Source organism: Semicossyphus pulcher, unplaced genomic scaffold (genome assembly GCF_022749685.1).
Source record: "Semicossyphus pulcher isolate SPU_LCO1_2020_fin unplaced genomic scaffold, fSemPul1.0.p SCAF_9, whole genome shotgun sequence".
Classification (NCBI taxonomy): domain Eukaryota; kingdom Metazoa; phylum Chordata; class Actinopteri; order Labriformes; family Labridae; genus Semicossyphus; species Semicossyphus pulcher.
The window spans coordinates 19,075,376-19,103,174 of record NW_027211770.1 but is presented as its reverse complement, the minus strand read 5'-3'; the positions used below and the strand labels follow the sequence as shown (position 1 = coordinate 19,103,174).

The 27,799-nt window shown below is 44.3% G+C and overlaps 2 protein-coding genes across 3 annotated transcripts; one reads left to right on the top strand and one right to left on the bottom strand.

Moving 5' to 3' along the window:
• Positions 1-19: 19 nt before the first annotated feature.
• she (Src homology 2 domain containing E) lies at positions 20-8,611 on the bottom strand. The gene is made up of 6 exons (XM_069656027.1): positions 7,746-8,611; positions 7,184-7,310; positions 4,679-4,933; positions 4,072-4,435; positions 1,549-1,668; positions 20-979 (listed from the first exon to the last, which is right to left on the bottom strand). The coding sequence occupies exons 1-6, from the start codon at positions 8,190-8,192 to the stop codon at positions 787-789; spliced, it is 1,506 nt and encodes a 501-aa protein (XP_069512128.1). The 5' UTR covers positions 8,193-8,611; the 3' UTR covers positions 20-786.
• Positions 7,295-25,532, top strand: LOC138583951 (cingulin). Of its 2 annotated transcripts, none has more exons than XM_069656025.1 (20): positions 7,295-7,379; positions 13,784-14,654; positions 14,769-14,839; positions 14,932-15,001; positions 15,126-15,221; positions 16,747-16,868; positions 17,121-17,232; positions 17,479-17,691; positions 18,598-18,746; positions 19,400-19,520; positions 19,614-19,826; positions 19,915-20,136; positions 20,229-20,477; positions 20,587-20,757; positions 20,974-21,135; positions 21,394-21,567; positions 21,677-21,795; positions 23,087-23,195; positions 23,300-23,463; positions 23,935-25,532. In XM_069656025.1, the coding sequence occupies exons 1-20, from the start codon at positions 7,303-7,305 to the stop codon at positions 24,068-24,070; spliced, it is 3,621 nt and encodes a 1,206-aa protein (XP_069512126.1). In that variant the 5' UTR covers positions 7,295-7,302; the 3' UTR covers positions 24,071-25,532. The 2 variants fall into 2 exon arrangements, with proteins under 2 accessions (XP_069512126.1, XP_069512127.1); XM_069656026.1 differs by lacking the exon at positions 7,295-7,379 and adding an exon at positions 9,821-9,884 and having other exon boundaries at positions 14,742-14,839.
• The last annotated feature ends 2,267 nt before the right edge of the window (positions 25,533-27,799 follow it).

The following is a 27,799-nucleotide window of genomic DNA, read 5'->3' as shown; positions in this document are numbered from 1 at the left end:
TTTATTTTATTTACTGAATAAAAGTACAACAACAAAATACAGCCCACATCATTCTGTGTTTGACAATATCCAACAATCATACAAACATCATTTATGCAAAGGTACATTTAAAGGAAGCAGGTCAGTCCTTTCAAAATAAAGCTTTTTAATCAGAACAACCTTATATTTAGATGACTGTATGTGAATGGACATAATTAAATATTTACTAAACACACTCAATTTTCGCTGACTGGATACTGTACTGTTATTAGACCCCTCCCACTCCACTAGTTCTAATCATGTAATCAATAAAGCTTTTTCTCTTGTTAGACCTCGTGTCTGCGATATGAGCCTGATTTTCAGGATAGATCAATACCCTGATTGACATGTCAGATTGATGAACGAATATACTCCAATCAGGTGTATTGATCTCACAGACTAAGCCTAACTTGATGGCAGGGTGCCAGCACGTCTCGTTTAGCTCAAATGTGTGATTGGTTATGTGAGTGCAGGGCTTCATGTGCATTGTTCTTTGCAGGGTACTGAGTATGATGTCTAGGGAGAATGGAAGACAATGGGATATTGTTATGGTTATTGTAATGAATGACTTTGACCACCAGGTTGCGCCTGAAGGAGATACAAATGTGAATTTTTGGAAGATAGTACACAAAATAATCCTAAAGCCGCATCTCTTCAGTATGTGCGTGTATACACGTTTTATTAAGTCAATGTGTTTTTTGTGTGCATAAATGTGTAATACGTGTCTCTTCTCATGGGTTTATCTGTCCTGCGTGCATGCTCAGGTGTTCAGTGTGGTCGGGACACAGGATGCTGCAGGGTCATGTGCTCCGCTCCAGTGAAAGGCAGTCTGTGCGTGCAGTAGTAGTGGACCAGCTCGGGGATACTGGAGAAGACGCAGCTACTCTGATCCAGGGTGAAGCCCAAGCCCTTAACGCTCTTAGTCTGGGCCACGATGATGTGCACACAGCTCTGACTGGTCCTGATGGAACAAAATACAAGACAGTCTTGAAGGTAAACGACAGAGGTGTGTTCAGGTTAAACTTAGAACATGCACAAGAATGGAATATTGGCTCTCTTATCTCCTCATATGAGGCTGTGCGTTTTTCCAAGTTCAGTGGAGGTGTAAATGGGGTTAATGATGTGGACTCGCAAAGAATGAGTAGCGTACAGCTAATGTGCAGTCGGGCACATGCACACACACGCATACACATAGTGGCACCACAGGATGTCAGGCTTTATCCTCCAGAACCTGCTCCTGGCACACTTATTAGCACTGTCTACTCTACAAATCACACACATTATCATGCATTCAATGCCTGTAATTGTAGCTCCTTTAAATTTTAGCATAAAAAGACGTTCAAAAGAAAAGCACATTTGATTTGACACCAACTCTTCCCACAGTCATCATCATAACTCAGGCGAAGAAAGAGTGAGATTGTGATGCAGCGAAACAAAAGTGGATTAAAAATAGTGCTATAAATAAGTATGCACATGTTGCATTATATAGTGTGCATGTCCTGTGTTCAACAAACACACACTCGCACTCACTTCAGAGCGATGGAGTACTTGCTGGTTCCTGATTCGCTGTCTCTCACAAGGAAGCTGGCTTCCCTGCAGCGCTGCAGCTGAGCCTCAGCCTGCTGCCGACTCACACTGCCATGGTACCAGCTTGGAGAAGCAAGGGGGAGGGGGAGGGGGAGGGTGGGGAATGTAGAGGGAGATAACAGATCATTGACATATAGACACAGTGACATATGGAGATGAGTCAGATGTCAAGTTAATGATAGGCGATGATGGCGAGACAAAACAGAGACCACGTGCACCGACACCAGCAGAGATTTACAGCCTTTATAAATCAGAGAGGCAGATATATGTTGGGCACTGAATGAGTTAACAATGTCAGAGGTGAACTTGGGAGGGCAAAGACATAAATAAAGAGGACAAGTGGAGTCAACGTATGTGGCCGTGCAGAGTGTGGATCCCCATTAGGCGCCAGGCTACAGGTCAGAGCTGTATATAAACAGACTGCATGTGGCCTCGCAGGCAAAACACACTCAGCCACAACATGAAGAACAAATGCTAACATGCTCTGAGCATGTTCCCCACATGTTCCATCTGCAGAGAAAGGCCACACTTAATAAGATGAGGAAGGTTTACAGTTTAAATGAGTCCCTGCTGTCTGTCCAGTCCTCACCTCACCTCTCCACTGTTTATATTCAGCGCCTGATCTTGACGGTGTCCTTGAGGGCTGCTGCTGCTGGCTCACGCGCTCAGTGATGAATTCCAAATTTCACTTACATTTTTTTCACAGGCCAAGTTTAAAATATATATAGGAGAGTCTGGCCAACAGGACTGGCAGCCTCTGCTCTGTTTGACATTGTGAGGCACTGATCTGATGTCGAAGGAAATCTGCTCGATTGCTTTCCAACTTTTATAAAGTTAAAATTGATTTTCAGCCAGAACTGAGGGTGGCGCTGTTCTTCCAGTGTAACTTAAAAACACATAAGAGGCCAACGGAAAATACAACATATACATGCTTATTCTCTACTGTCATAACAAATGCAAGCAGAGCAACACAGGAGATGCAATTTACTCTGAATTTACTACAGAGTTTATGAGAGATGTGGTGGTAATGTTGATAAGAATTATATAACAGTGCAGTGGTTGTGAGATAGTCTATCAAAAGACTACAGTAGAAACAGTAGGGGCAGGACAAAATATTGATACAGCAATATATCGTCGTCCTGACTTGTGAAATACAATTATCTTGTCTTGCAATATGTCAATTATAGCAGATCCGCTGTATCGTGATTTTACCGCGTATCGTATCGTGAGTTACCCTGCAATTCCCAACCCCTTAAAACTCTTTACTTTGTGTCCTATGGGTATTTTAGTTTCTAATTCATGCGGGGTGGACAGTAATTAAGTAAATTTACTTGAGTTTCTGTACTTTACTTGAGTATTATTTTTGGGGAAACGTCTACTTTTGACTCCACTACATTTCTACGAATGTTCCCGTTACTCCCTGCTTTTGCTCTGAAGTCAGCTGATGAATTTTCTTTTTTTTCTAAAATCCAAAAGACAATAAAATGTGTTTGTGTAGTTCTGCGTGTGGTTTGTCTAAGTGGTGTTGCCGAACCTGTACCTCGCGCATCGTCATGGTTGAACGTAGAGCAAACGCACGGCAAACGTCGCTCAGATCAGACGGTTCATTTAGTGGTGGTAATGACGGCTACGGCTGACATTCTCCCTGGTCATCAGGTACTTTTGGTTGTTCCTAATATTGTTCATATTCTTTTGGAGCTGCAAATGTGGAAATCTGTAGCATGTGAGTTTAAAATTGTAAATAATGTTTTCTAAATAAACAAAACGTAGCATTGTATTCTTGACTGCACTCATTCATTGTGAAAATAGGCTACAACTTTTAATTGAAAAAGTACTTTGAATACTAAAATATTATTTAAAACAAGTACTCCAGTACTTTAACTCAAGTTATGCAACTTTAACTTGGAGTTGGAGTAATATTTGACCAGGAGTAACTCTACTTTGACTTTGAAGTAATGAAGTAGCGTAATTTGTCCACAACTGCAATTCACCACTTAATGGTAATAATAACCTAATTATGTATTGTTTTTACCAAGGTATGTGCAAATTTGTCTATATTATGTTTAATAAAATGTTTACTATAAGTTGGGTGACAGGCGATGGATTTTTTAGTCCTTTAAACAACATATTTTATAGTCAGTGGGGTCATTTAAGTCTTTTACAATCACGTGTTATTTTTGATATTATCTAATATTTCTACATCATTATGATGATGATATTATTATCATCATCATGTGATTTGTAAAACTTTTGCAACAACCGTCTGCTTTTAGACAATGTCCTCTATTTTGAGTGTCTTATTATATTTGGGACATGATGCGACCAATTCATAATTTGGTCTCTTATGTTTCACATTAGCCTCATGACGACCTGATTGGCTCAAAATGTTGCCTGATTCCATCCAACACAGTTTAGGAGCTTTAAACAGTGTGTGTATTAGTATGAACATGTCTTCTCCCTCCTTACCTCTGCTTCTCCAGCGGCAGGCCTGGGTCCACTTTGGCTGCCTCCCCATCCAGCGGGGCACTGGGGGAGGTGGGAGATGGAGGGGAAAGTTTGTTGGGACTAGAAGAGGGTGAGAGTTTGAGGGTGGGGAAAGAGGGAGATGGGGGCGTGAGAGGAGAGAGTTTTAGAATGGGAGAGGAGGGAAAGGAGGAAGAGGAGGAGGTGGAGGAGGAGGATGGAGAAGATGGTACGAGTGTTTTATTGTTCCAGTTCTTCTGCCTCAGGGTTTGTTGTTGTTGTTGTTGCTGCTGCTGCTGCTGCTGCTGGCGGCTGGAGGTGGAACCGTTCTCTGTACTGGGAGAACAATCCACGGCCTCGAACTGAGCTGAAGGAAGCAGGACAGACAATATCACCCTTTCATAATAAAAGTCTATCAAAGCAAACCAGAGCTACCAAAGTAAACACACGTCTGGAAATCGATTCAGCAGGATTGTTTTGTTTCCTCTCTAAAGCAAACACAAAATGATTGTGGCATCGCTGTACAAATAAAACTGGTGGCATCCTTCCTCCACGCCCTAAACCCCCACATTCCCCACCCTTCCCATCATCCCTCTCTCCCTTTCTCTACCTGACAGCGCTCTAACAATGTCCTCCTTTCTCCACTCCCAGGGCAGTTCGTACTCTCCGGCGGGACGGACGTCAGACTCGGGCCGTGTGACAGGGATCCACACCCCCTCACTGTCGCCTTCCAGCCCGCCCTCATATGGCGTGTCGTAGATATTTGGAGGGGTGGGCTTTGGCTCCTCTCTCTTCCCCTCTCTCTGGCCTCGGTCCAGCAGGACACACACTTTCAGGAGGTCTTTGGAGCCCCGTCTACGAACCTCTGCAGGACAATGGTCACGTGATAAGTTAACAGGATTTGAACTTATGTCATAAATAGACAAAGCATTGTAATCCAGGACTCGCGGCTCTGTCATGTGCAGTTAAAATGTATGTAATGTAAAATGTTACTTTAAAGAAAGATTTTGAGCCCTCGCTGGCTGTTCTGTGTTTTGATACACTTTTAATATTTCCATGTATCTTTAAGAGCAGATTTGGCCCCAAAATGTCAAGATTTTAAATAAAATAGGTGTTGCTAGGCCTGTGGGAAACAGAATGCACTGTTAGAGGTTTGTGTGTGTGTGTGTGTGTGTGTGTGTGTGTGTGTGTGTATTAGAAGATGAGCTGCTCTCTCAGCACAAAGTGTGTCTGTACTTGTGTTTGAGTGAACAATAAGTAAATCTACACCAGGGGTCTCCAACCTTTTTTCATCTGAGAGCTACTTTGAAAAAATGAACGTGGCCAAGAGCTCCTTGCATTACATCACTGTAAATGCTGGTTGCGCCTCATGTTGATTCTTTTGTCGACTGAAACGTTGGTACCACAGATGAGGCACACACGCTTGTTCTTCAAATTCATGAATAAAAACTTGCTTTCCCACTTTTCTTGGCGTGGCCACCGTCATTGTCCATCATAAATCTGGCTAAACAGGCTAATAGCACCGAACTCCTCACTTTAGCATAACTGACCCGACACGGCGAAGGAAGTTGCTGCAACATTGCTGTGATTGGTTCGGTTCAGACGTTGACAAACTTGCCAGGAGCATCAATGTTTTTATTGACAGCTGATAGGCCTGTACTATTATTTTGTATTGGAGGGGGTGGGACATCTGTGTATGTGATTGAATTGAAGTGGGAAGACGCTTTCAAGCTGCATTTATTCTCTGTCTGTGAACCTTTAGGCGAGCTACTAAAATCCTGGCCGCAAGCTACCTGTTGGAGACCCCTGTACTGTGTGGGTTCCCTCCGGGTACTCCGGCTTCCTCCCACAGTCCAAAGACATGCTCGTTAGGTTCATTGGTGACTCTAAAATCGCCCTTAGGTATTCATAAAAGGTTGTCTGTCTCTATGTGTCAGCCCTGTGATTGGCTGGCGATCAGTCCAGGCCGTGTGCCGAGCCTCTCGCCCAATGACAGCCCTGCAACCCTGAACAGGATAAGCGGTATAGATGGCGATTCAGGGCACCGTTCAGTATTGCAACATAATACAGGAATTGATTTGCTAAATATCTCAAGTCTCATATCCATATAGAAGACTGATACTTGTAAATGTGTCAAATCAGTTCGGTCAGGACGAGTGAAACGTTACAACAGAAAAGGGACTGAATGTTTTTTTGAAGATTGCAGTAATATATTTGATGCATGATGATGTCACTAGTTTTAAACATAGTCAAACACATGTTAATTGGGCCGGCTAGGTTTCCAAACTCGGTCTGTCCAGGTTGATTTGCTCCCTAAATTGGATTTGCAAGTTGTTAATTTTCGGGGAATTTCACTTGTTGTGTGTCTCTGCTGGCAGACAGGTAGCCTGTGTGTCTGCACTATTGTGTCACCAAACAATGGAGCTACAGGAAGAAAAGGTCAACACAGCTGCTGATTGGCTGGCTGACCAGGCCACTTCCTGGCTGCAGGGAAGTGATTGGGCTGGACCAAGGGGGGGACCTGCAGGTTTTAGGAAGGGGTGAGGGGGGTCTTTCGATTCTTTTCACACGTAAGGGACCATAATGTACTTTGCGCTGTGTGTGTGTGTGTGTGTGTAGGGGGGGCTCTGGGGCCAACTTCCCTTTCAAGAGAATGGGGCAAAGGAAACAGAGGCAGGAAGCTGGAAGAGGAAGCTGCACCCATTGTCCCTGCTCAACAGTGTTCCTATGGTAACCGCCAGCGAGGAGGGAGGTCGACGGAGAGATGAGGGTCTAGTTTGGCTGCACGTCCCTTTAAAACGGCGCTTTGGCAGGAATGTGATGGCGTGTGAGTGCAGAGAAACTCATCTAAGGTGGGGGAAAAGTTTGCCTATAATTGACTGAACTTATCAAAGAGGCTCTATGAAAAGTATTAGGAGGTAAATACATGTTGGTAGGAGTCAGAGGACTAGTGCAACTGCAGTAGCGTCACCTATTTGAAGCAAATTATGCTATCATGATACAAATGACACCTGTTGAACTATCTCTGTCATGTAGATGCTCTGATTGATTTGAGTGATTCTGCCCTTAATCAGAGTTTTTAAGATGATGAGCCAGACGATGGCCATAACCTCACCTGTGATGATGACCTGGGCATCATAGGGCTCCATGTACCCATCATTCACTCCTGCTCTCTCAGCTTCCCTCTGCTCCTTGGTTTTCTCTGCATCAAAGGGATCCGCGTAGTCCTCCAGGATGATCAGCTGTGAGAAGGAAAAACCCCACGTCAGAAAACACAATGCTGGGCTGCATTACCTGAACCCAAAGAGCTGGTAGGTGGAGAGGGATCTGTGTGGTGTCAATGACAGAGTGACAACTAGAGGAAGGAGAAGAAGTAATGCTCACGCAAGCAGGTCAGTGCATTGTGTTCGCCTGTTTGATCTGACACAATGTAGTGAAACTGCATTGTGTTCTTTTGAGAGCGATGGAAATTGAATACAGGGTTATGAGCTGAGGTGGGGAAGGGAAACAAAGAGAAAGGCAATGACCTCAAGCCCACAATTAAATTTGTTTCTTCATTATACAGAGTATTAACTTTTAATCTTCATGCTGCAGAAAGCTTCTTCCTAGTTTTGTCTGATTCTAAATAAATATCAGATAAAATATAAGATCAAAAAGTGGTACATGGGGTCACTCACCGTCGTTTTGATGTCAGGCCTTCCCTTCTCGTTCTCGGGCAGCTTCTGCTCACTTATCCCGTTCAGTTTGGGGGTTTTGTCTTGTTTGTCCACTTTGATCATCCTACTGATGTACGCTTGCGCCAAACTAGAGGTCCTGACCTGGCGGTTCTCGTCTGATGTCCCGGTCTCGACCTTGGAGTTCTTGCGACCTTTTCCAGTCGTGAGAGTCTCCCAGACGGTCCCAGTAGAGCCAGCATTATTACGACCCAATTCTGTTGCCGAATTTTTCCTATTTCTCCCTGCCAACAAACCCCCCACTCCTCCGTCTCTACGCTGGTTTCCTTTCAGACTGTCACGAGAAAACGAGGGTTTGGGTCGAGTTTGTGGACCAGATTCTGATGCCGAGCGCACCCTTTCGTTTCCATTCTTTAGGTTGCTGGGGAAATCTCTGAACCATTTTGCCATGTCTGCGAAGGTATTAAACACTTTTCACAGATTTTAAAGGTAACAAATCTGTTGTCTGTTAAACTTTCTCGCACTAACTTTCCACTACGACTAGGTTCGAACCGCGCGCAACAGCTCCAACTTTACGCACAGCTATTTTACGCACGCCTCGGTTGAAGTTCCCCTCAAACTGAAACTACCAGAACCTGCAAGTCATCAAACTGGCTCTTTGCGTCTTAAACTCCCTGACAACCTCTAATGTGTTTTAGAAGTCATTGGTCAGTGACTCTTTGTTTCGGTCGCCCTGCGCCTGCAGTAACAACTACCCCTGTAGTTTGAAAAGTAGCTTCTGGAGAGCGTAAACTCGAAAGAACTCGAAGTTTTTCTTTGAACCTAGTTTAGTTCCCATTCCCGGAGCGTGAGATTGTGCGTCTAGTCTGGCGACCAGTTGAAGTGATGAGGTGGAGAAGAAAGTTCTGTGCGGAGGTTGTGGGATGTCGCTTGATAGTGGGGAGGGGCTGGGTGTATGGGACGGGGTGGGAGGTTTACTGTAAAGATATAAACGAATAAACTACGCCTCTGAAAAGCTTGTTGTCTTTTCAGTTACAAGCCTGACAATAAAAAAAGTGTTGGATCCAACTTGTGACAGTAATGAGAAGGTATCAAGCAATTCATGTTGAGTATTTTTGAAGTTCTTTCATGCACTCGACCACAACTTGCAGCAATTGCAACTAACTTATGCTTACAACTTAAATATGCATTTAATGTTGTCCTTTATAACTCAGTAATACCTTTATAATAATTAAAACCAAAGTAGCCTACTTTTAAATTGAGCTATGGAAGATTTGTGATCAGTTGTTCTTATCTTATATAATTGTATCCTTTATATAACAAGGGGATATAATGCCATAATATCATAACTGAACAGAAATTACATAATTAAATCGTGAATAAAACGTCTAAAAGACGAATCATAAAAGATCACCTCACAGTAAGAAGCTTAAGGCATTTTATAACAACCCATAATAAACTAAAAGGAAACTTATTAATAGGCTATTTGTGTATGACATTGCACGTCATAGCTGCTGCTGATAGTCAGGTTCCCGAAAGCCCATGCACTCTTTGCTGAGGGTAAGGGCTTTGATTCAAGGGCTTTGCATGATGCTGCTGAAATACCAGCTGGTAGAATGTTGCGCCATCTATTGGTAATTTAGTGAAACATAAAGTAGTAAGGCACTAGTCTATATCCACCTTGCTCCATCACTTATTTGGAAAAATGTTCTTTACTTTGTCAAGCAACTTTTTATTGTTGTTCTTTTAGTTTGTTTGTTTTATCCGGAGTAAAAAATTAAGGCTTCTGTTCATCAGCCAAAGGTCATATTGTGGTCCAGCACAATGAATAACTGACGTCAGGAATTCACCAATAGCAAACGAAGTTGATATCTAAAGTCCCGCCTACCTAAACTCGCTAGTCCAATCACAGTGCTCCCTCAGGAGAGGCTGGGCGGGACGGTTACATCCCCGACAAAGGTAACAGGTTGCAGTCGCCGCAAAATGAACTTGTTGCTGTGTCAATTTGCGTAGAGTTGTTTTTCCACCCACTGTCTCTATCTGGAACTTTGATGGATGTGTGTGAGAATATCTGAATTATCATCGACTTTAAGGAAGCGAAGTATCAAAGAGGAGCAGAGGAGTGATTTCAGAGAAGAAGAGGTAACTTTACGGGTGTTTTTTTTTTTTTATCTTAGTCAGACAGCGAAACCAGACGGACACGACCTGTCAGACAGTTATGCTCTCTGTGGGAGTTTTTCTGATGCGTATGAGTGGCTCTTTTGTTTTCTTAACTTAGTTGTGTAATAATTTCTGACGTTATTTAGTCACGGGGGTGTTTCAGTTAGCCAGTGTAGCTCAGTAGCTAACAATAGTTTGATGGGACCAGAGCTCCCGGCTAACGTAAACATTACTTGTGGATAACTTGAATATTCCCATTAATGTGTGTGAAATATATGTGAAAAATGCCTGCAAATATGTCCCAAAGTACTCTCGGGGTGACTTTTCGTTTCTTCGGGTAGAATTCAAGGCTTTTACATGTCGTTTTAAACAAATTGAAGTCATATCAAAGAGCTGTTTCACTCCAGAAGAGGTACAGTTTAACGCACAAGCTGTGCTACCAGGGGGGTTTCTCACTGGAAAATCTCTGCTCTGGGAAACAAACAACATTTAGGCCTTTAAGACAATGTAAAATACTTAAAAGCTACATGTAATTACATATTAAACCCTCCACGGCCTTGGTTCTGTGCAACATAATAATCAAATAGCCTCACATGTATCCTCTGCAAACTCTCTAATGTCTTTTAAAGAGCAGGTGCACAATACAGAGATCATCTTAAACGTTAAGCTTGAGTCAGACGAAACTGATGATGCAGCAAGAAAGAAGCGCAGATTATAGTTTTGAAGGTTGGTTTGAAGTTCAATAATTATAGCACTAGACTTTCTAAGCCATTGAAAATGCTGACACTGTCTTAAAACACAGTGGACATGGCAAAAGGTTTAACCTGGTAGCAAATTCGTATCTGAATCCCATAAATCACACACACCCTCAGCCTGTGCGACTGACAGAGCGAAACAAGTGTCAGGAATGTGGGTTAAGTAAGGGAGGGGCATATTTATGTGCTCCTAATATGGTGTCATTTGTGTACTATTTGGTAACACTGGCGTCTCTCTTTGTTATGCCAATGAAGGTCTTTGGATTAGAGAAGAGGAATAATCGGCTGTTTGTTTGAGTGTGAAAGAGGAGAGGTGGCGGGTTTCAAGAGGGATTGACCGGCGGAGAGAGGAAGAAGAGGGCCCGGTTTTATGTGAAGAATGTAATGGAGAGGGAGAATCCCCTGAGGACGGAGTGAGTGCCTGTCCTTTAAGGACACAGAGGGCTGGGGCGACTGTTTTGTCCGGCACCTTTTAAAGTTTTCAAGGTTATGCCAGAAAACTCAATGAAAAACGCTTAGAAGAATAGAGGTTATCTACTGTTTTACAGCAGGTGTGTAGGTTATTACTGACTTGTAAAAGAGTAGTTTGACATAAACTTTAACTGAAGGCCCACTTACTAACTTTAACCAGAATTTTTGACCTCATTTTGTAAACTTAACTATGAATCTGAAACATATTTATTGTAATATAAGCAAACGTCTCCAATATTAAGATTGTTTATACATTTTACAAACTACAAACACAGTATTTATTGACTGTTAGTCCTTACAATTCAGTAAGTAGGTCAGATACATTTGAATATCATATTAAAAACAGTGAATACAAAATTGTCACATGAGGTGTTTATCTTAAATAGCCTTCATCCTGTGCTGCCTCCTCCAGCTGTATCACTTAGTGTCCAGGCCCAGAGACGACGTGATCACACGAACCTCGCCGCCTCTGAGTCAGCAAAAGCCACTTTCATGACTCCACACATCGCTGTTGTTCATTTCCCTGCACAGCCGCTCTAATATCCTAATTATATTTCCCATCCCATCTCTGATCTTAACAGGAAAGCTGCTCCGATTCAATTTACCGTGCGAAAATTCAATTTGAGGCCAGAGGCTGCGAGTCCGTCAGCGTGACTGCGGGCCGGGTATCATGACTGGCAGCAGAGTCAAAAAAAGAAGCAGATACACTCTCAGCTGGGAAACGGGGCCTGTTGTGAAAGTCACATCCTGTTGATGATAAAAGCAAAAGTTAGAGACGTTTGCTTCAGAGCCTGTTGTCTGAAAATGTGACATGTTGATTACAGGTCCCATATAGCCAAATATAATACAGAAGAACTGGTTTGCTAACCTACTTTAACTATGCAAAATAATGTTTATTTTAGAGATGTGTGCACACAAATTAGCTTTGTAAAGAATCCCAAAAGGGAGGACAAAAGTGTCATTGTTGAAACACTTTTTTATAATCAGATAGACAGTGTAAGGGAGGGAATGAATTAGCATGGGGTCATTTTAGCATTCCCAGAATTGCTGCCCTCATTTTCTGCCCCACATCAGCAGGACAATAGGATGGGTTCCCCCTCACCCCTGCCCCTCCGGGAGCTGGGACTGCGTTCTTCCTCAGTGACGTAAAACAATATAAAGATGCAGACTGAAACTTTACAAACTTATATTTTACAGATCGCTCTCCTTCAGATCAGCATGTCGCCTGAAATCAATGAACATCGTCTTCTGCGCTCCTCAAATGGAGTGTCTGTGGCGTTTCCAGTGCCCGACATGTTTGCTTGACCTTGCTGTGGAGACAGTGGGCCGCAGACTTCATGCTCAACTGCACAAATGCGTTGTGACACGGTGCTTCCTCCGTGGCTCCCAAAGGGTGGAATAGAAATCGACTTAACTGAGCAAGTCTGACGAGCGGGTCTGTTTGTGGACGATGCTTATGCACCACAAGCGCACAGATACCCTCAAAAGGTCGTTCATGTCGTGTCGCCTCGCTCGCTGCCAGCCACGACATTTTCCCTTCACCTGCTCTCGCTCCACAGTGAAAGTATTTCTGCTCTTCTTCAGCTTGATTTTTGCGACAGCTTCCAAAATCTGTGTGGAAACCTCAAAACTGCGCGTGTAGATGGTAAATAATGTATGGCTGCATGTGTCACTGAAAGGCAGTTTTCTATTTGATGCTGCTTTTGTAGTCAGTCCTTTGTGTGCACAGGGAGGTGGGTGTGTGTGCACAAGATTTATCACACAAGGCCCTGATAAGAGAAGAAAAGCTGAGTGTTTTCCTCTCTTTCACTTCACCCTCCCTTTCAGTCTCTCGGCCCACTTTCCGTCTCTCACCTTGGAAAAGCTGTGGAGAGGAAGTGAAAGGTGCAGAGGCCAGGAGGGAGCGTGGTAATAAGTTTGAAGTGGGTTTAATGAACCGTACGAGCGTAATGACACGAGCATGAGGTCTCACAGTGTCACACGGGGCGTGATCAGCCAGTGGATGTAGTATCAGGAATGTTCAGTCCAGCTGTAGTGACGAATAAGGTGAAGGTGTGACCACTCGGGATAGATTGCGAATAGTTTCAGAGTTACTCATGAAGGGTATGGAAAAGGGGAGGATGAGGGGAACGAGATAAACTTAAGTTTTAGTGTAAATGTAAGAAAATGTTATTGCTTGTTGCTATGTTACCTGTCAGTCTTCACGTTTTGTTGGGAGACAGGTGTTTAGTATCTGTGTGGAAAACTTCCAAAAGTAGGGAAAGGCTATGGGGAAAGTGATCCGTACGTTGGGTGTGTGCTTTCAGTTAATGACTAATGGAGTGCACTGAGGTTAAAGTCCACACAAGCAGTCAACAACCAGAAACTAAGTGTTACTGCCCATAAATCTGTGTGCCTGTGTGTGTACAAAGCAAGGCTGCGTTTGACTGACAGGGTTTTGACATTTCAGGGGCACCTGCCTGCGAGTGTCCAGGTATTCTTTGTTTGATTTCCTGTTTGAGGCCTGAGCTGTGGTATGTTAACCTGGGTGTTGATTGTATTGTTTTCGCCAGCATTCTTGTCTGCTGGATTGCTACTGCGTTTATTAGACTGATACTGAATAAAAAATCTGACCACATCTTCTTCTCCCTTCCCTGCTCTCTCCCCTGATCCCAGCATGAGCACACAACCTTCAGGGCGGAAGACCCCAGTGGACTACGGTGTCCAGATCCGCTTCATCAATGACCTCTACGACTCCGGCGGGGGGCAGCCCGGGCCCCAACCCAAGGCTAAGCCTCAGACCACCTCCAAGTACGGTGTAGCAGTCAGGGTGCAGGGTATTGCTGGGCAGCCATATGTCGTCCTGAAGGACGGACAGAAAGGAGACTCGTATGGGGTCCAGCTCAGGACCGACTACCACCCCTCTGGTTACAGCAGCCTTCCCCGGAGGAGAGAGCAGGCAGAGCCGGGAAGACACGGGCAGGATTTAGGAGGAGGACAGGGAGGAGCGCTACGCCGCGCCCAGTCTCATGGCTCGTTACTGGAAAGAGATGGAGAGGGAGGGCAGGGCAATGAGGAGTTTCAGCTGTCTAGGCCACCAGGGGATGGGAAGTCTGGGAGTTATGGGAATCTGGATGGAGGTATTGGAGTGAGGGGGGAGAGGGAGCAGGTCCAGCGGGTCAGGGGGGAGGCAGAGAGGAATATGTGGGAGGGCTCGTACAAAGCAGGGCTCAACGGGTCAGTGGGATCAGTGAGGAGCGGTCAGTCTTACCCCAACCCTCCCCAACAAACAAAACAAACTCCTGTCAACAGATTAATAAACAGGTTCGATGGAAGTAACGCCGAAATCCAACAGAGAGGACAAGACCCCAGAGCTACATCTCCTCTCCTCACCCAGAACCCCTACACCTCACCTCCGTCCTCAACTCACAGCAGCCTGGGACGAGGCCAGGGCGCTGTCACCGCATTTCCCGGACACTCGGCTAATCAGTGGACTTCACCGGGGAGATATGCGGAGGCTCCGCAGGCCGCTCCGACTGAGGCACAAGTAAGAATGAAATATTTAATGTTGTGAGCTCCAAACCCCACATAGCATGCAACATTGCAAGAGTAGTTTTCTGATCTGTATCTCAAGGTGACCCCTGACCTTTTGCTGGACCAGGGTCAGAGTGCAGAGATGAGCAGCGAGGAGGAGCAGGCCATGCAGACCATATACAACATCCTGAGGCAAGGGTAAGGACCCACATGTTACCCTGTCTCATAACATGAAGGCTTTATGTAGTATGTTTTAATATATATATTTGTCCATTTCCACCTTCTCTAAGCTCCACCGAGAGTGATGTCATCATCAATCACAAAGTCAAAATCATCTTTCAGAGGATTCAGAATTTTAAGGTTCGTCCTTTATGAATATATCTATTTCTGTGATGGGTCCATAGTGCACTGATTCATATGTGAGGTAAAGAAATAGTTTAAGTAAGTAAGTCTACCTGTATTACGTACCTGTTTTATTCAGCAGCCCAGAGACAGAGCCCAGGAAGAGTGGACGAGAGAGAAAAGGGACCTTGAGAGGAAGCTGGCTGAACTACACACGACCCTGGAGGCAGAAAGGAGGGTAAGAAAAATGAGTTATAGATGTGAGGTTCGAGAGATTTTTGTATTAGACAATCCAAGTATCCATAGGTCTGTATATAGCTTCTGGTTTTAGTACCAGTGTTTGTGTTACTATAGGTCTAATCTCTATTTACAGATTCTACACAGAGATGTAAAATCTGTAGGCAGAGAAGTGGATTTTAGCGACAGCAGGTCTTCTGGTTTACATTTTTTATACACTTGTAGTCCGAGTAATATTGACCAATCACGTATCAGCAGGCTGCGGTGTATGCGGTGTGGAGAGCAAAAGCAGGCGGAACGATTTATCTTCTTATTAACCTCTGTAAACAGACAACAGCTAACAATCCGTACTAGATCAAACATTTCAACTTGAGATAAATTCCCTTGACGCTGTGTCATGAAAGCCGTTAAGTGTTCAGATTTCCCGACTTCCTTGAATGCATCAGAAATGATCGATCCCACCACCGTTCAACAAACAAGCATTTTAAAAGTAGTTTTCTCCTCTTGAGGACAGACCTGACAAAGCTTCATTTAACTCTTTACAACAGTAGTTAGCGAGAGTGCAGCCTCTGAGTAACTTACTATTTACAGTAAAACTGAGACTCAGTGAAACAGATGCACAGGCGCTCCTTCGGGGGATTTAATGAACCAAGAAATGACGGCATTTATTGTCCTGACATTTCTGGAGGGACAAATTTTGCTTCAAGTTGTTAATTGGACTGTAAACATTGCAGCACGCGGAAAAGGGAAGTTTTGACTGGAAGTCGTTTATCGCTAACCGCTGGCTAAACCGGACACAGCTGACATGTTCACCATTGCTCCCAGAGGCTATCGTGGTCAGACTATAACCAATGGTTTCCTATAACTATAACTCTGTGTGACTTCACAATAAACAGCATAAGGCAGAAAGGAAAAGACTTGTAAAGAATGTGTGCTCCAGTTTTGGGTTCTTACTGTAGCTTTGTTGACCCACCACACCTCCATAAATTCACTTTGCTGATTGTTACTGGCCCCACTAGAGGGTTTTAACATTCAGAGATTAACCTGCCACTTCAAATTAGCTCTGAATATACAGTAAACGTCAAAGACTACACAATAAGAGTCATTCAAGTCTCTAGAAGTGTCTATACAGAGAAGGAAAGAGCTGTTGGTTGGCTCGAGTAGGAAACTGTTCTCCAAATTTTAAGTCTTTTAAACTAATCTAACCAGGAGGGCCGGGGGGGTTTCCTTAGAGTGTGCTCCAGATTAATCCTCAGATTAATCCTTAAATCCCTCTGGACCAGTCAAATGTGCGCACACACATAATCTAACTCCAATAATGACTCATTATATGTTGGTTTAAAGAAGGTGGGCAGGCCTTAATCTCTAATAGCTCCTAAGAACTTAATCCCTTATGCATATTGATCGGTGGGCAAATTGAGGCCCTCTGTAACATCTCCTCAAAGCCCATTGTTTATCCCAGCAGAGCTGCCTGATGTCTAACGTTTCCCTGCTCTCATTTATTCATCATGTCTGCTCGTGTGCAGGACTCTGTTAGCAACTCCGATCCCGCTCTGAAAGCCGAGCTGGAGTCCTGTCTGGATGAAAATCTGCAGCTCCGGGAGATGCTGGACCGGAAGAAGATAGAATTAAATGAAACACAATCAGAGTGAGGACACGGCGGCACACAGTACACACACTCAAACACACACACACACACACACACAGACAGGAAGGGGCATGGTACCATTGTCTGTGAGTCTTGCTTGGCTGGAGTGAGAGGGGAGGCATGACTAACCCACTTTGTGTTCAAGCACACACTCCTCACAAGAAGTTACTGTAACTTGGTCACATGACAAACAAGTCTGCCAAGGTCATTTGAGTACAAAGAATTAGTCAGTTGTGTTTTGTTTCTGCGCAGGCTGACTCAGCTGCGCATGGAGAGGGAGAACGCAGAAGCCCGGGTCAGAGAAATGGAGGACCAGCTGGCTGAGTTTCAGGATGAACTGAGGAGAGAGAGCGGCAGCAAGACGGTACTAAAGAAACACGATCACACAAGCTTAGACTGTTTCCCTCCACTATTAAAGAACCTCAGACTCAAACAGCATCCCTTTCCCGCTGTAGGGTTGATAAGATGAAAAAGCTTTTGCAGTTAAAAGAAAGGTGTACTTAAATTCCTGTTATTAAAGCTCTATTGAGTTTGTGTAGAAGAACGCCTCTGCCCAAACTGAAGAGATCAGAAGTATCACGTTAATACTGTATATTCCCTTTCTCTGCAGGATCTCGTGTCTTGTCAGGCGCAGCTGATGGAGGTGTGCCAGCTGAAACAGAAGCTGGAGGAGACGCTGAGGCAGAGAGAGAGGGAGCTGACCGCTCTGAAAGGAGCGCTGAAGGAGGAGGTGGCCACACATGACAAGGAGATCGAGGTGCTCCGGGAGCAGTACAGCACTGACATGGAGAAGCTCCGCGGCAGCATGGAGCAGGTGTCCCAGGTGTGAACGCAAACAGAAGCCATTGCTTACATTTGACTTGACAACTTTTGCGAATGACACAAATAGATTCCGCCTCAAGCTCCAAGCACGTGCAGAGGGTTGAATGCACCCCAAAGTATGCTGCAAAGCAAACAGCGTGCTGTTTGCGCGTATTTAAATGAGTCATTATGCCTCGTGGCAAAAAGCACCTAATTCACAAACAGCAGCGCTAACAGCACCACCCAGTTAGAGGGAAATAAGACTGTCCGCAGAGATGGTGGTAACTACGGCGCAGTGTTATAAGGGCTGTCACACTCTGAGAATCAAGCGATCATGACGACACTTTCACCTTTTGTGTGATCAATGTTTTTGTCTCTAAACACAGTCTGTTAATAATATCTTTCATTATTATTATAAGCGGAAGACCAATCAGTCCGGGGCTGTGCGAGGCTCAACCCCAACACACGGGCACACTTTGGTGCCGTTACGCAGGACGGGAATTACTATATAGACGAGCTGCTGTTGCGCACTTGCATTAAAAAATGAAGCTGCGTTACAGAGAGTTATACGAGTAAACACCTGTCAAGTCTGGACTTTACAATAAACTGTAAAAAGAGCTGCCCCCTCCTCTCCCTGCTCATCATCGATCTGTGCGTGGAGTGAGCTGTCAGTGTGCGCTCAACTACCGCCTGAGAGCGCAGCACCGCGCAGCAGAGAGTGGAGGTGCAGACAGGAGCAGATAGTGGGGGGCAAATGATGCACAAAGGCTGCAATCCATTCTCCTCTACATTCTCATCCCGTCATTTTAAAGCCAGATCTTTTCAAAGAAACCGATTCAGAAGGGTCGATCTATCTGCATTTATTTATGACTATGAAAGGTAGAGTTATAATCAAACATGCTCTCAGTTCCTCTGTCTTGTCTTTTAGTCTCACGCAGGGATCGAGGCGGAGCGGTTGCGTGTGAACGCATCAGTTCGCTCCCTCCAGCAGCAGCTGGAAGACTGCAGAGACGAGAGCAGCCACTGGATGGAGCAGTTTCACGCCACCAGGGACGAACTTCGAACAACCAAACAAGAGTGAGTCTTTCAAATGGAAGTGAGGATTTCCAGTGCTTTCTTGGACTTGGATTTTGTCACCATCTTTTCTTATTTTCTCTTGCTGTACTACTAATGTGTGTCCATCTCTTCTCTTTCATTCTGCCTGGTCACTATTTCTCCCCCTCTCTGTCAGAGAGCCACCAAGCAGCCCTGAAACACCGTGAGAGTCACTTATAGAGCAGTGTTTGTGTTTAGATGTGCAGACCCGTAGTCGTGGCTAGCTGTGCTAACAACCGTCTCGCTGTAGTTCAAAGGCCATCCACACCTACAGCACTAATTCACAACCATGTACATGATCCCAGTTAAAATAACTATGGCCATATTTTAGCACTGTGGCCCTTCTTCATTGTACACATGATCTATAAAGACAAAGAGGATTGGTGTGGATGGTCTTAATTTTCTGTGTTTAGAAAAAAAGATGTTGTATACTCGTTTTGTATGAGTGACAGGTATGTGTGAGAAAATGCTGATTGACTTCCTGTTTAAATATTTAAATCATGACCTATCAAAGTAAATTAAGTGTCATAATTCAACCTTACAATCCAACTGCTGCTCATAACATAATCAAGCTGTGCTTACAGTCTTTTTTTATGCTACATTTTTAGATCAACTTCAATCTTGCTTTTTTTTAGACTGCTGCAAGCCCGTCTGGAAAAAGAGGAGTTTGAGGAGGAACTGAAGGAGCTGCAGGACAGAGTGAGCACCATGAAACAACAGATACCAGACCCTAGCCACACACAGACTCTCAACCAGGTGCAGTGAACACACAGTCAGCTCTATGTGATCTACACAAGTGTGACTTGAGCTTTTTTACAAGTGAATAAATTTAACTGTTGAATTATCCAGGAACTTCAGCGAAGCACAGCTGATCTACAAAAGGCCAAGTCTGAGGTGGAGAAGCAGAGGACGGAGTATGACAAGAAGGTCATGGAGGTCATCTCCATAAAGAAGATTCACCAGAGCCAGGAGGCCGAGCTGAAGTATGAGATTGACAGGCTGAAGGACCAATTACAGAGGGCCAAGGAGGATCATGCCAAGGCACAGGAGAAAAACAAACGGGTAAGGTCAATCTTCAAGTCATGTTAAAGTTATTTTGTTGGGATGATGAGTTTTACGTAAATATGTTGCCGTGTCCTCCTGCTTCTAGCTTCCAGACCCAGCCGTCATCTCAGAGCTGGAGCAGAAGCTCGACGACACCCGTAGTGAAGTGAGCCAGCTCAAGGAGAAGCTGTCTGTAGCGGAGGAGGAAGTGAAGGCCGGTGAAACACGTCTCCATAGAGCTCAGATGGACGTTAAATCGCTCCGAGATGCCCAGGGGGACCAGGAGGAGGCGAACACACGTCTCAAAGAGAAACTGTCGCGGTTAGAGGTAAGATCCATATTCTCACACACCGCAGGCAAAGGCCGTCAGTGTCTTAATCATATTAAAGCATGATTGAGTGTCATCTGTGGTAACCTCAGGCTCAGCTGCAGAGTAACGCCACGGAGAGCTCAGAGGCAGAGCTCGCCCTCCACACTGAGGCGAGATCGCTGAGATCCGAGCTGGATGAAGCCAAGAGAAAAGCCTCCAGACTGAGCCAGGAGCAGCGTGAACGCGACCTGCGTCTGGAAGACACGGAGAAGGAGAAGGAGGCACTGAAACAGACCGTCACCCAGCTGGAAGAGATCAAGCGACAGCAGGCGGGAGCTCTGGAGAAAATCAACAAAGAGGTAAAAATAAAGGAGATCCTTTTTGTACCTTTGGAGTTTGGAGCAGCCAGCTGCTCATTAGAGGATTCACAGCACAGAAGTATTCATCCTGTTTGTTTGTCTCTGTCAGTACGAGTCTCTGACCATGTCCTCAAGAGAGGAGACGCTGGCTCTCAGGGTTCAGCTGGAGGAGCAGAGAGAGAGGGCACGCAAGGAAATGCAGGAGGTGCAACGTCACGGAAACGACGCTCAGACCGAAGTGGAGAGAAGTCGCACAAATCAGAGGAGACTTGAGGAAGAAGTGTGTGTTTGTGTGCATGCTGGCTCGCTTGCTCGGCCTGGTTGTTGTTTTTATTATGAAAATAATGTCTGGTCTGAATGTTTTCAAAAGTTGTGACAGATTATATTCATGGTGCACGCTCGACCGATTGTATTCATGTATCCGCATGCAAAACAACACAATGACGAGCATTCGGTCTGACAGTTCTGTTTGTAATATTATGATGAATCTAACTAGATGTCACGACACAAGAAGGAGCTTCTGCTCGTGTGTGAGGAGAGAGACAACCACCAGCTGGATAAAGAGCTTCTCACCAACAGACTGCGCCACCTGGAGGCAGAGCTGGAGGCCGGCAAGAACAGCCTCAACGAGAAAAGCCGGGAGGTTCGCATCCTGGAGGTAAGACATGTGCATCTGCTGGACTCGTGCTCTGAGAGAACAAATCACATGGGAGAATAAACCGTGACTACAGGCCTCTCTGCTGTTACAATAGTCGTTCTTCTGCACATGTCTTTCAAATCAAACAAGTACAGTTAAAAGATTAGCATTTAGGCCTTTTTTAGATCAGGCGTATTTACATCCTTACATGTCCAGGATGAGCTCAAAGTCTCCTTTCTGAGCAACTAATAAAAGTTGATGTCACCGTGTCTCCGTCAGGACAAGATGAAGCGAGTGGAGTTGGAGCTGGAGGAGGAGAAAAGCAGTGCGGAGATGATGACCGACAGGGTGGCCAGGAGCAGAGACCAGATCGATCAGCTCCGCTCGGAGCTCATGCAGGAGAGGTCGTCCAAACAGGACCTGGAGCTGGACAAGAACTCCATGGAGAGACATGTACATACACACTGATACACGCACATCATGTCTGTATTTGCTGACATAAGTGATTATCAGTAATAAGTACTACTGTTGACCTGCTGTTTGTCTGAATCTGTCTCTGCAGCTGAAGGAGCTGAGGGGTCGTGTTGCCGACATGGAGGGCCAGTCTCGCTCCTCAGCAGGAGTCTCCCAGCTGGAGAACAAGATCCAGGAGCTGGAAGAACGTCTACGGAGTGAGGAGAGGTACAGAGCAACAGATGGATAACACATATTCATTAATAGCCCCTTATACACTGCCAGTTCAAGGCAGGATTATTACGCCTCTGTTACGTTCCGTCTTCTATGTAAAACGCAAGGAGGGGGCGCTGGTTGAGCTCAGTTGGCAGAGCAGGCGCCCCATCTATAGAGGCTACAGTTGTTGGAGCACTGATCGCAGGTTAGACTCCTGGTCTGCCGATCATTTGGTGCACGTCATCCCCCACTCTCTACTCCCCGCGTTTCATGTCTCTCTTCAGCTGTCCTGTACAGAGATAGACCGATATGATTTTTTTCAGGGCCGATACCGATACCGATTATTAGTAGTCAAAGAGGCCGATAACCGATATTTGGAGCCGATATTCATTTGCAGTAAAGGTGAAAATATTGGCGTCAAAATTTTGAATAATACAAACTCCAACACTTAACTTTGTTTAAATGCCTTTAAGCGTATGTTTATTAAACAAACAAACAAAAAGCGCAGGGAGTTCCCAGGGTCAGCAGCATCTCTTATAAAGTTAACTGACAATTTAAATAAATAAATAAATAACTTCCTGAAGTTTTATAAAGTAAATAAAACAAAGTTAAATAAAATTTGCAAAGAAATGAACTTTTTCTCCTCTCCGCCGTGTGTGTGAGCGCTCTGCATGCACAGCTTTCACTGCTGTTTGGCTGTTACCTGTGCCATGGCTCTGCGTGTAACCAATCAGTGCTGTGGGTGGGAAAATGCTGGAGACAGAAAAGTGACTGCAGACAGAGAGGCGCGGCTGCATCAGAGCCAAAATAACCGGCCCGGCCGATAATCGGTCTGTCCATAGTCCTTTATAATAAAGGCAAAAAAACAAAAAAATAATCTTAAAAAAAAATGAAGGCACGGAGGCACAATGGTGGGGCGAAGTCGTTCTGCCTCTAAGCCGGCATCGGAAGTCGTAACAGAGGCATTTCATGTCTAAGTCTTTAATATGATATAGAAACCATGTTGTGGACTGTCACATTATGTTTGATGTTGTTAGGCTACATTTTTCCTCTTGAGTTTATTTAGGGTTCCTGCTTGTCAAACCAGCCAGGGATGTACTTAAATTTTACATTAATTTAGTATACATATATACATGTGAGTCCAGTAAAAGCAGACGTTTTCTGGCCACACAGCGTCGTCATAAAAGCAATGAGATAACAAATGTCTTGCTCCGGGGCATTTTAACAGTAGCTGAGATGGGTAAGGTATTACTCATTAACCTGCGCACATGTCGTATCCTCTTCCTCTCTTGTGTGTGTAAAGGGAGAAGAACTCCGTGTTGGCATCTCAGCGACGTCTGGAGAGGAAACTGAAAGAACTCAACATAGCACTGGATGAGGAGAGACAAACACACACTGAACAGAGAGACCAGGTATCCACACACATTCACCTCCAGCCTCATGTTAATATTTGAACATGGGAATATATCAATCAAATGCACACACAGTTACATTTAAACTGTATCCTGTGCTGCAGCTCGCTCTGAGGGTGAAAGCTCTAAAGAGGCAAGTGGACGAAGGCGAGACCGAGCTTGAGAGGATAGACGGACTGCGGAGGAAGGCTCAGAGAGACATGGAGGAACAGATGGAGCTCAGAGACGCCTTGCAGGGCCGAGTCACAGCTCTGGAGACTGAACTCAAGTGAGCGCTTCCTTTCCTTTGTTACTCCCAGTGTGAGCTTTTTGGTAACCGTTATGCAACGCACTTCCTGGCAGCCAGATTATCTCTGCAAATGTGCGTGAGTGAGTAAGAGGAGTCACAGAATGAATAAAACTACATCTAAGTGACGCTATTACCAGTGAGCCCAGATTCCTCGGCTGTTAGACACACGGACAGACACCTGGTAGGGATTCACACTGTCCCCTGAGGGGCCGTATTTCACAGTGTGATGTGTGTAAAACAGATTTACAATCACCCGAGTGTGGAGAGGTGTTTCATTAAACTAAATCAGCACATTAGTCATGTACCACAGGGGAAATTCTATTCTCCCTCTAGCAACAAAATGCATGTTGTTCCCTTGTGTTGCCAGCAGAGGGAGCTCTATCATCACCAGGCAATCCTTACTTTTCTGAATGAACAACTAATAATGTTAATGATAACATTGTGTTTCAGGAGAAAGACCCAGGCCGCCATGCGCCCGGCTCTGGACTCATCGGCCCTCAGCTCAGACGACGACGACAGCCTGTACGATCCCTCCACCATCACCTCCATCCTCACTGAGAGCAACCTCCAAACCAGCTCCTGCTAGAAAAAAAACACTTCAGGGACAGGGTAAGGGTGGGAAAACATAGCACTGTTAGGGGGGAAAAAAGGGAGGGGAACTGTAGATTAGCTGCTTTGTAGCCTGGGAGTAAGGCCAAAAGGCTGAATGGTATACTCCACAGACAATGAGGGACCTAGGAGGTAAAGGACGTGTTGTAGAGGTCAGCGGCGAGATGATTTTTCCACATCGGATTGAATGGAAGGAAACAGAACAATCCTCTGCATTTAAGGGAATTTCCTTCAGGCGACGACGTGCGCAGATGTCCAGAAGGAATCCAGAGCGGTAATGCAATGCACAAGCAAACACACTGCAAGGTACTCCAAAAAACAATCACTACCACACAAATTCAACACTGGATTACAAAGAGAGAAATGAAGCCAGAAAATACCTCTTGAATGTCTTTGGTACGATTTCAGAAAGTCAAACCATTTCAGGGTTTAGATGCTGAGTCAAGTACTTGAGACACAAAGTCCAGCTTTGACTGAATAAACACAAATATTAAATTCTCATTGTGGACACCTGTCTGACAAACATGCCTGTATCCCAGCATGCACTATGACGTAGCACTACTGAAAACGTGGACCAAACGCTGACTCTTAACTTTGCACAAGTAACAAAAAAATACATTATATGTAGAATAAAACACTTCTTACGCTGGTTTTCTTCGTGTAACCAAATCTAACAGTTTAACACTGAAGAGTTTAAAGGTAAAATAAATTATATTTTCTGATGTTATTTTCATATATGGAATATTTCTCTGCTCTAAGATCGCTTGAGATCAGAGTTTATTCCTCCGACTGATCTTTAATGTCACACTGAACACAGTCCATGAATGCTGAATTGTAAACTACAGCAACATATGACACTAATAACATGATAAACTGATTCTCTTTGACTGAGACACAATATTAAATCATCACTGTGATAGAAACCTCATGTTTTTGTAAAGGTTACCATTAGTTTCATACACTGTATCTGAAGCTGTTTCCTGGTGCAGCTCCAACAGACTCTTGTTGTGACTCTGTAACTTTAAGGACAGAGACGTCTTTAGTTAGAATATAAACGTGGTTTTCCACTTTTTTATGTAGAAAATGGCCAAAATAACTTCCTGTCTGATAAAACCACCTGCACTGTATCTATGCATTCCCTTATTTCAAGCCACTGAAATATACTCATCATGTCATTATGATGCCTTAAACTTTGTAATTGTTATTCTTGATTTTTGTAAAGTGTTTGTATTTAACATTTGTAGATGTTTTTGTTGATTTGTGTACACATTTTGAAAACAATCAGCTGGAGCTAAACGTGTGTTACAGTTTGCTGCAGTATGATGTTTCCCCGATCTTTCAGTGAAACTGAAAAATGGTACCTAATTAGATTTGTTAGACTGTTTTAGCACAAAGATGTTAATGCTGGTATAAACATGTTGACTGGAAAGAAATCACACTGTGACTGTATTTCACAAAATAGATATTTTTTTCTATTGAATATAAACTTAGCAACAATAAAACAATCAAGTTCAATTCTGCTCTGTTGATCTTTCTTGTAATAATAGAAGATAGTTGAGTAAATACACTGCAGGCCTTCCTGCACGCACACTCAAACCTCTGCAGAACGCAGCAGCGGGACCGGTCTTCAACCAAACCAAACGGCACACGTCACTCAGCTGTTCAAATCTCTCCGCTGGCTCCCAGTCGCCGCTCGCATTAAATTCAAAACCCTGTTGCTTTCTTAGATAACACCTTCCTACCTGAACGCCCACATCCGGGTGTACACTCCCTCCCGCCCACTACCCTCTGCCAGTGATTGACGCCTGGCACCCCCATCACAACAGGGCCCTAAGTCACTAACTAGACTCTTCCCCTCTGTAGTCCCCTCTTTAGGATATTCATGATGATGATATTGACCTTGTTGATGTTGTTGATGATTTAAAAAAACACTTCTTTCCACCCTGTGCACTGCCTGTTGGCACCTGTGTCCGATCACACTTGCAGCTGTTTGTTGGCACTTCCTGACTTTGTTCCCTCCTGTCTCGATCGTTGCTTGTGTTGTATCGACTCTCAGATGTACGTCGCTTTGGACAAAAGCGTCTGCTGAATGAAATTGTAACATTGTAGCACGGTTGTGTTTTTGCACATTCAAAGTGACACAACCTTCTCTTAATTTTGCACATTTGTGCATGTTTAATACTTTGGATTTTATATGTAGTCATGAAGGAGGACCCATAAACAGATCCTAACAGCTTTACTACAAATGAAGAACAGGTGAGTTAATGAACTACGTGTGTGACAGACCAAAAGTACAAACTCACTTACAAAGAATCACATCCAATAAAGACTGTACCTTACCCTTCCCGTGTTCAAAGGAATCTGCACGACTGCTTCAAAGGAACCAGATAAAGGAGATGGATTTAGTCTTGGCAGCTGCGCTCTGCTTCTCTGGAATTTTGCCTTGTTATCTAAGCCTGAGTTTCAGAGGAGTGTGTTGCTGAACGAGTTATTTAATACAAGCTACAGGAGCTCTGAGCGGATGATAGTTATTATCAGTGTGTGGTCCAAATAGATGACGAGGACCGTGCATGTGTCCAGAACCAAACCATAATACACATCACTGTTATGGTTATATTTACATCTCAGTTCTCCTTATCTCTAAGAGGCAAATTACAACATGTCATAGCAGGAGAAGCACCTGTGTAATCATTAACTTTAATTACAGATCCTTCATTATTGGTCACCAGGATTACCCTGTGTGACATACGCTGTTATGTTTCCATAAGCTGCATGTGTTGACATGCCATTCACTGACCCCGCAGCGGCCACGAATGAGTGCCAGTGTTGTTGTTTTAGCCTCTAATCTCATGTTGCAGAACTGTTATGACTGACTCTGAGTGAGTGTGTAGGAGACAGCTACAAGTGTTTTGTGAAGGTTCACTTGCTCTTCCATGTTTAATGATTCACAGACTGAAATAAGGATCTTGATTCTAACTGTGATAAGCGGCGTGCAGGGCAGAAATAGACGTAGCTGATGTGTTGATAGGTAAGGCCTGACTTATTGGGCCTCCACTGACACACAAATGAAAATATAACAGAAATATAGCAGATGCTTCTTCTTCACTGACCTCAAAAAGGCTGAAAATATTCTTACACCCACCTGTGACATTCTTAAAAGATTAAACACACATGAATAATGTCTGTTGAAGTTGTGTAATCAGGATTAGGCTGGTAGGTGCAGGCTTCTTGGGGCAGCAGGGGCTCGTCTCCTTTAGTTGATACTGTGGGCAGTGATGGATCGTTTCTGCCAGGAGCACCACAGGGTGAGGCGCGATAGGAATGCGCCCGGACAAATGAAATCCATGTGAAACAGGCTGAAGGAAACTTCCTCAGAACTATGAGATCTTTGTACAATAAATTGTGACATCAGAAGATAATCCCACTTATAACACCTGCGACTGTTTATCCAACTTGTGTCTTAATCTTCTAACAGGAGCGGGAATAAAAGTTTGTTTTCGTGCTTCGAGCCAGAACATTTTTATGACTTCAGGCGTTTATTTTTTCTGCCTCTGAAAAAAGATGAAAGAAAGCACCTTAACTTTTAAAGTCCTGTGGTTATGTATGTGTTTACATCCTCTCTGGCACATTAACACTTTTAACAACACTCCGTTTGACTGCTTTAGACTCCACAGTGACGTCTGTGCTTCAGAAGTGTTCGGGCCTC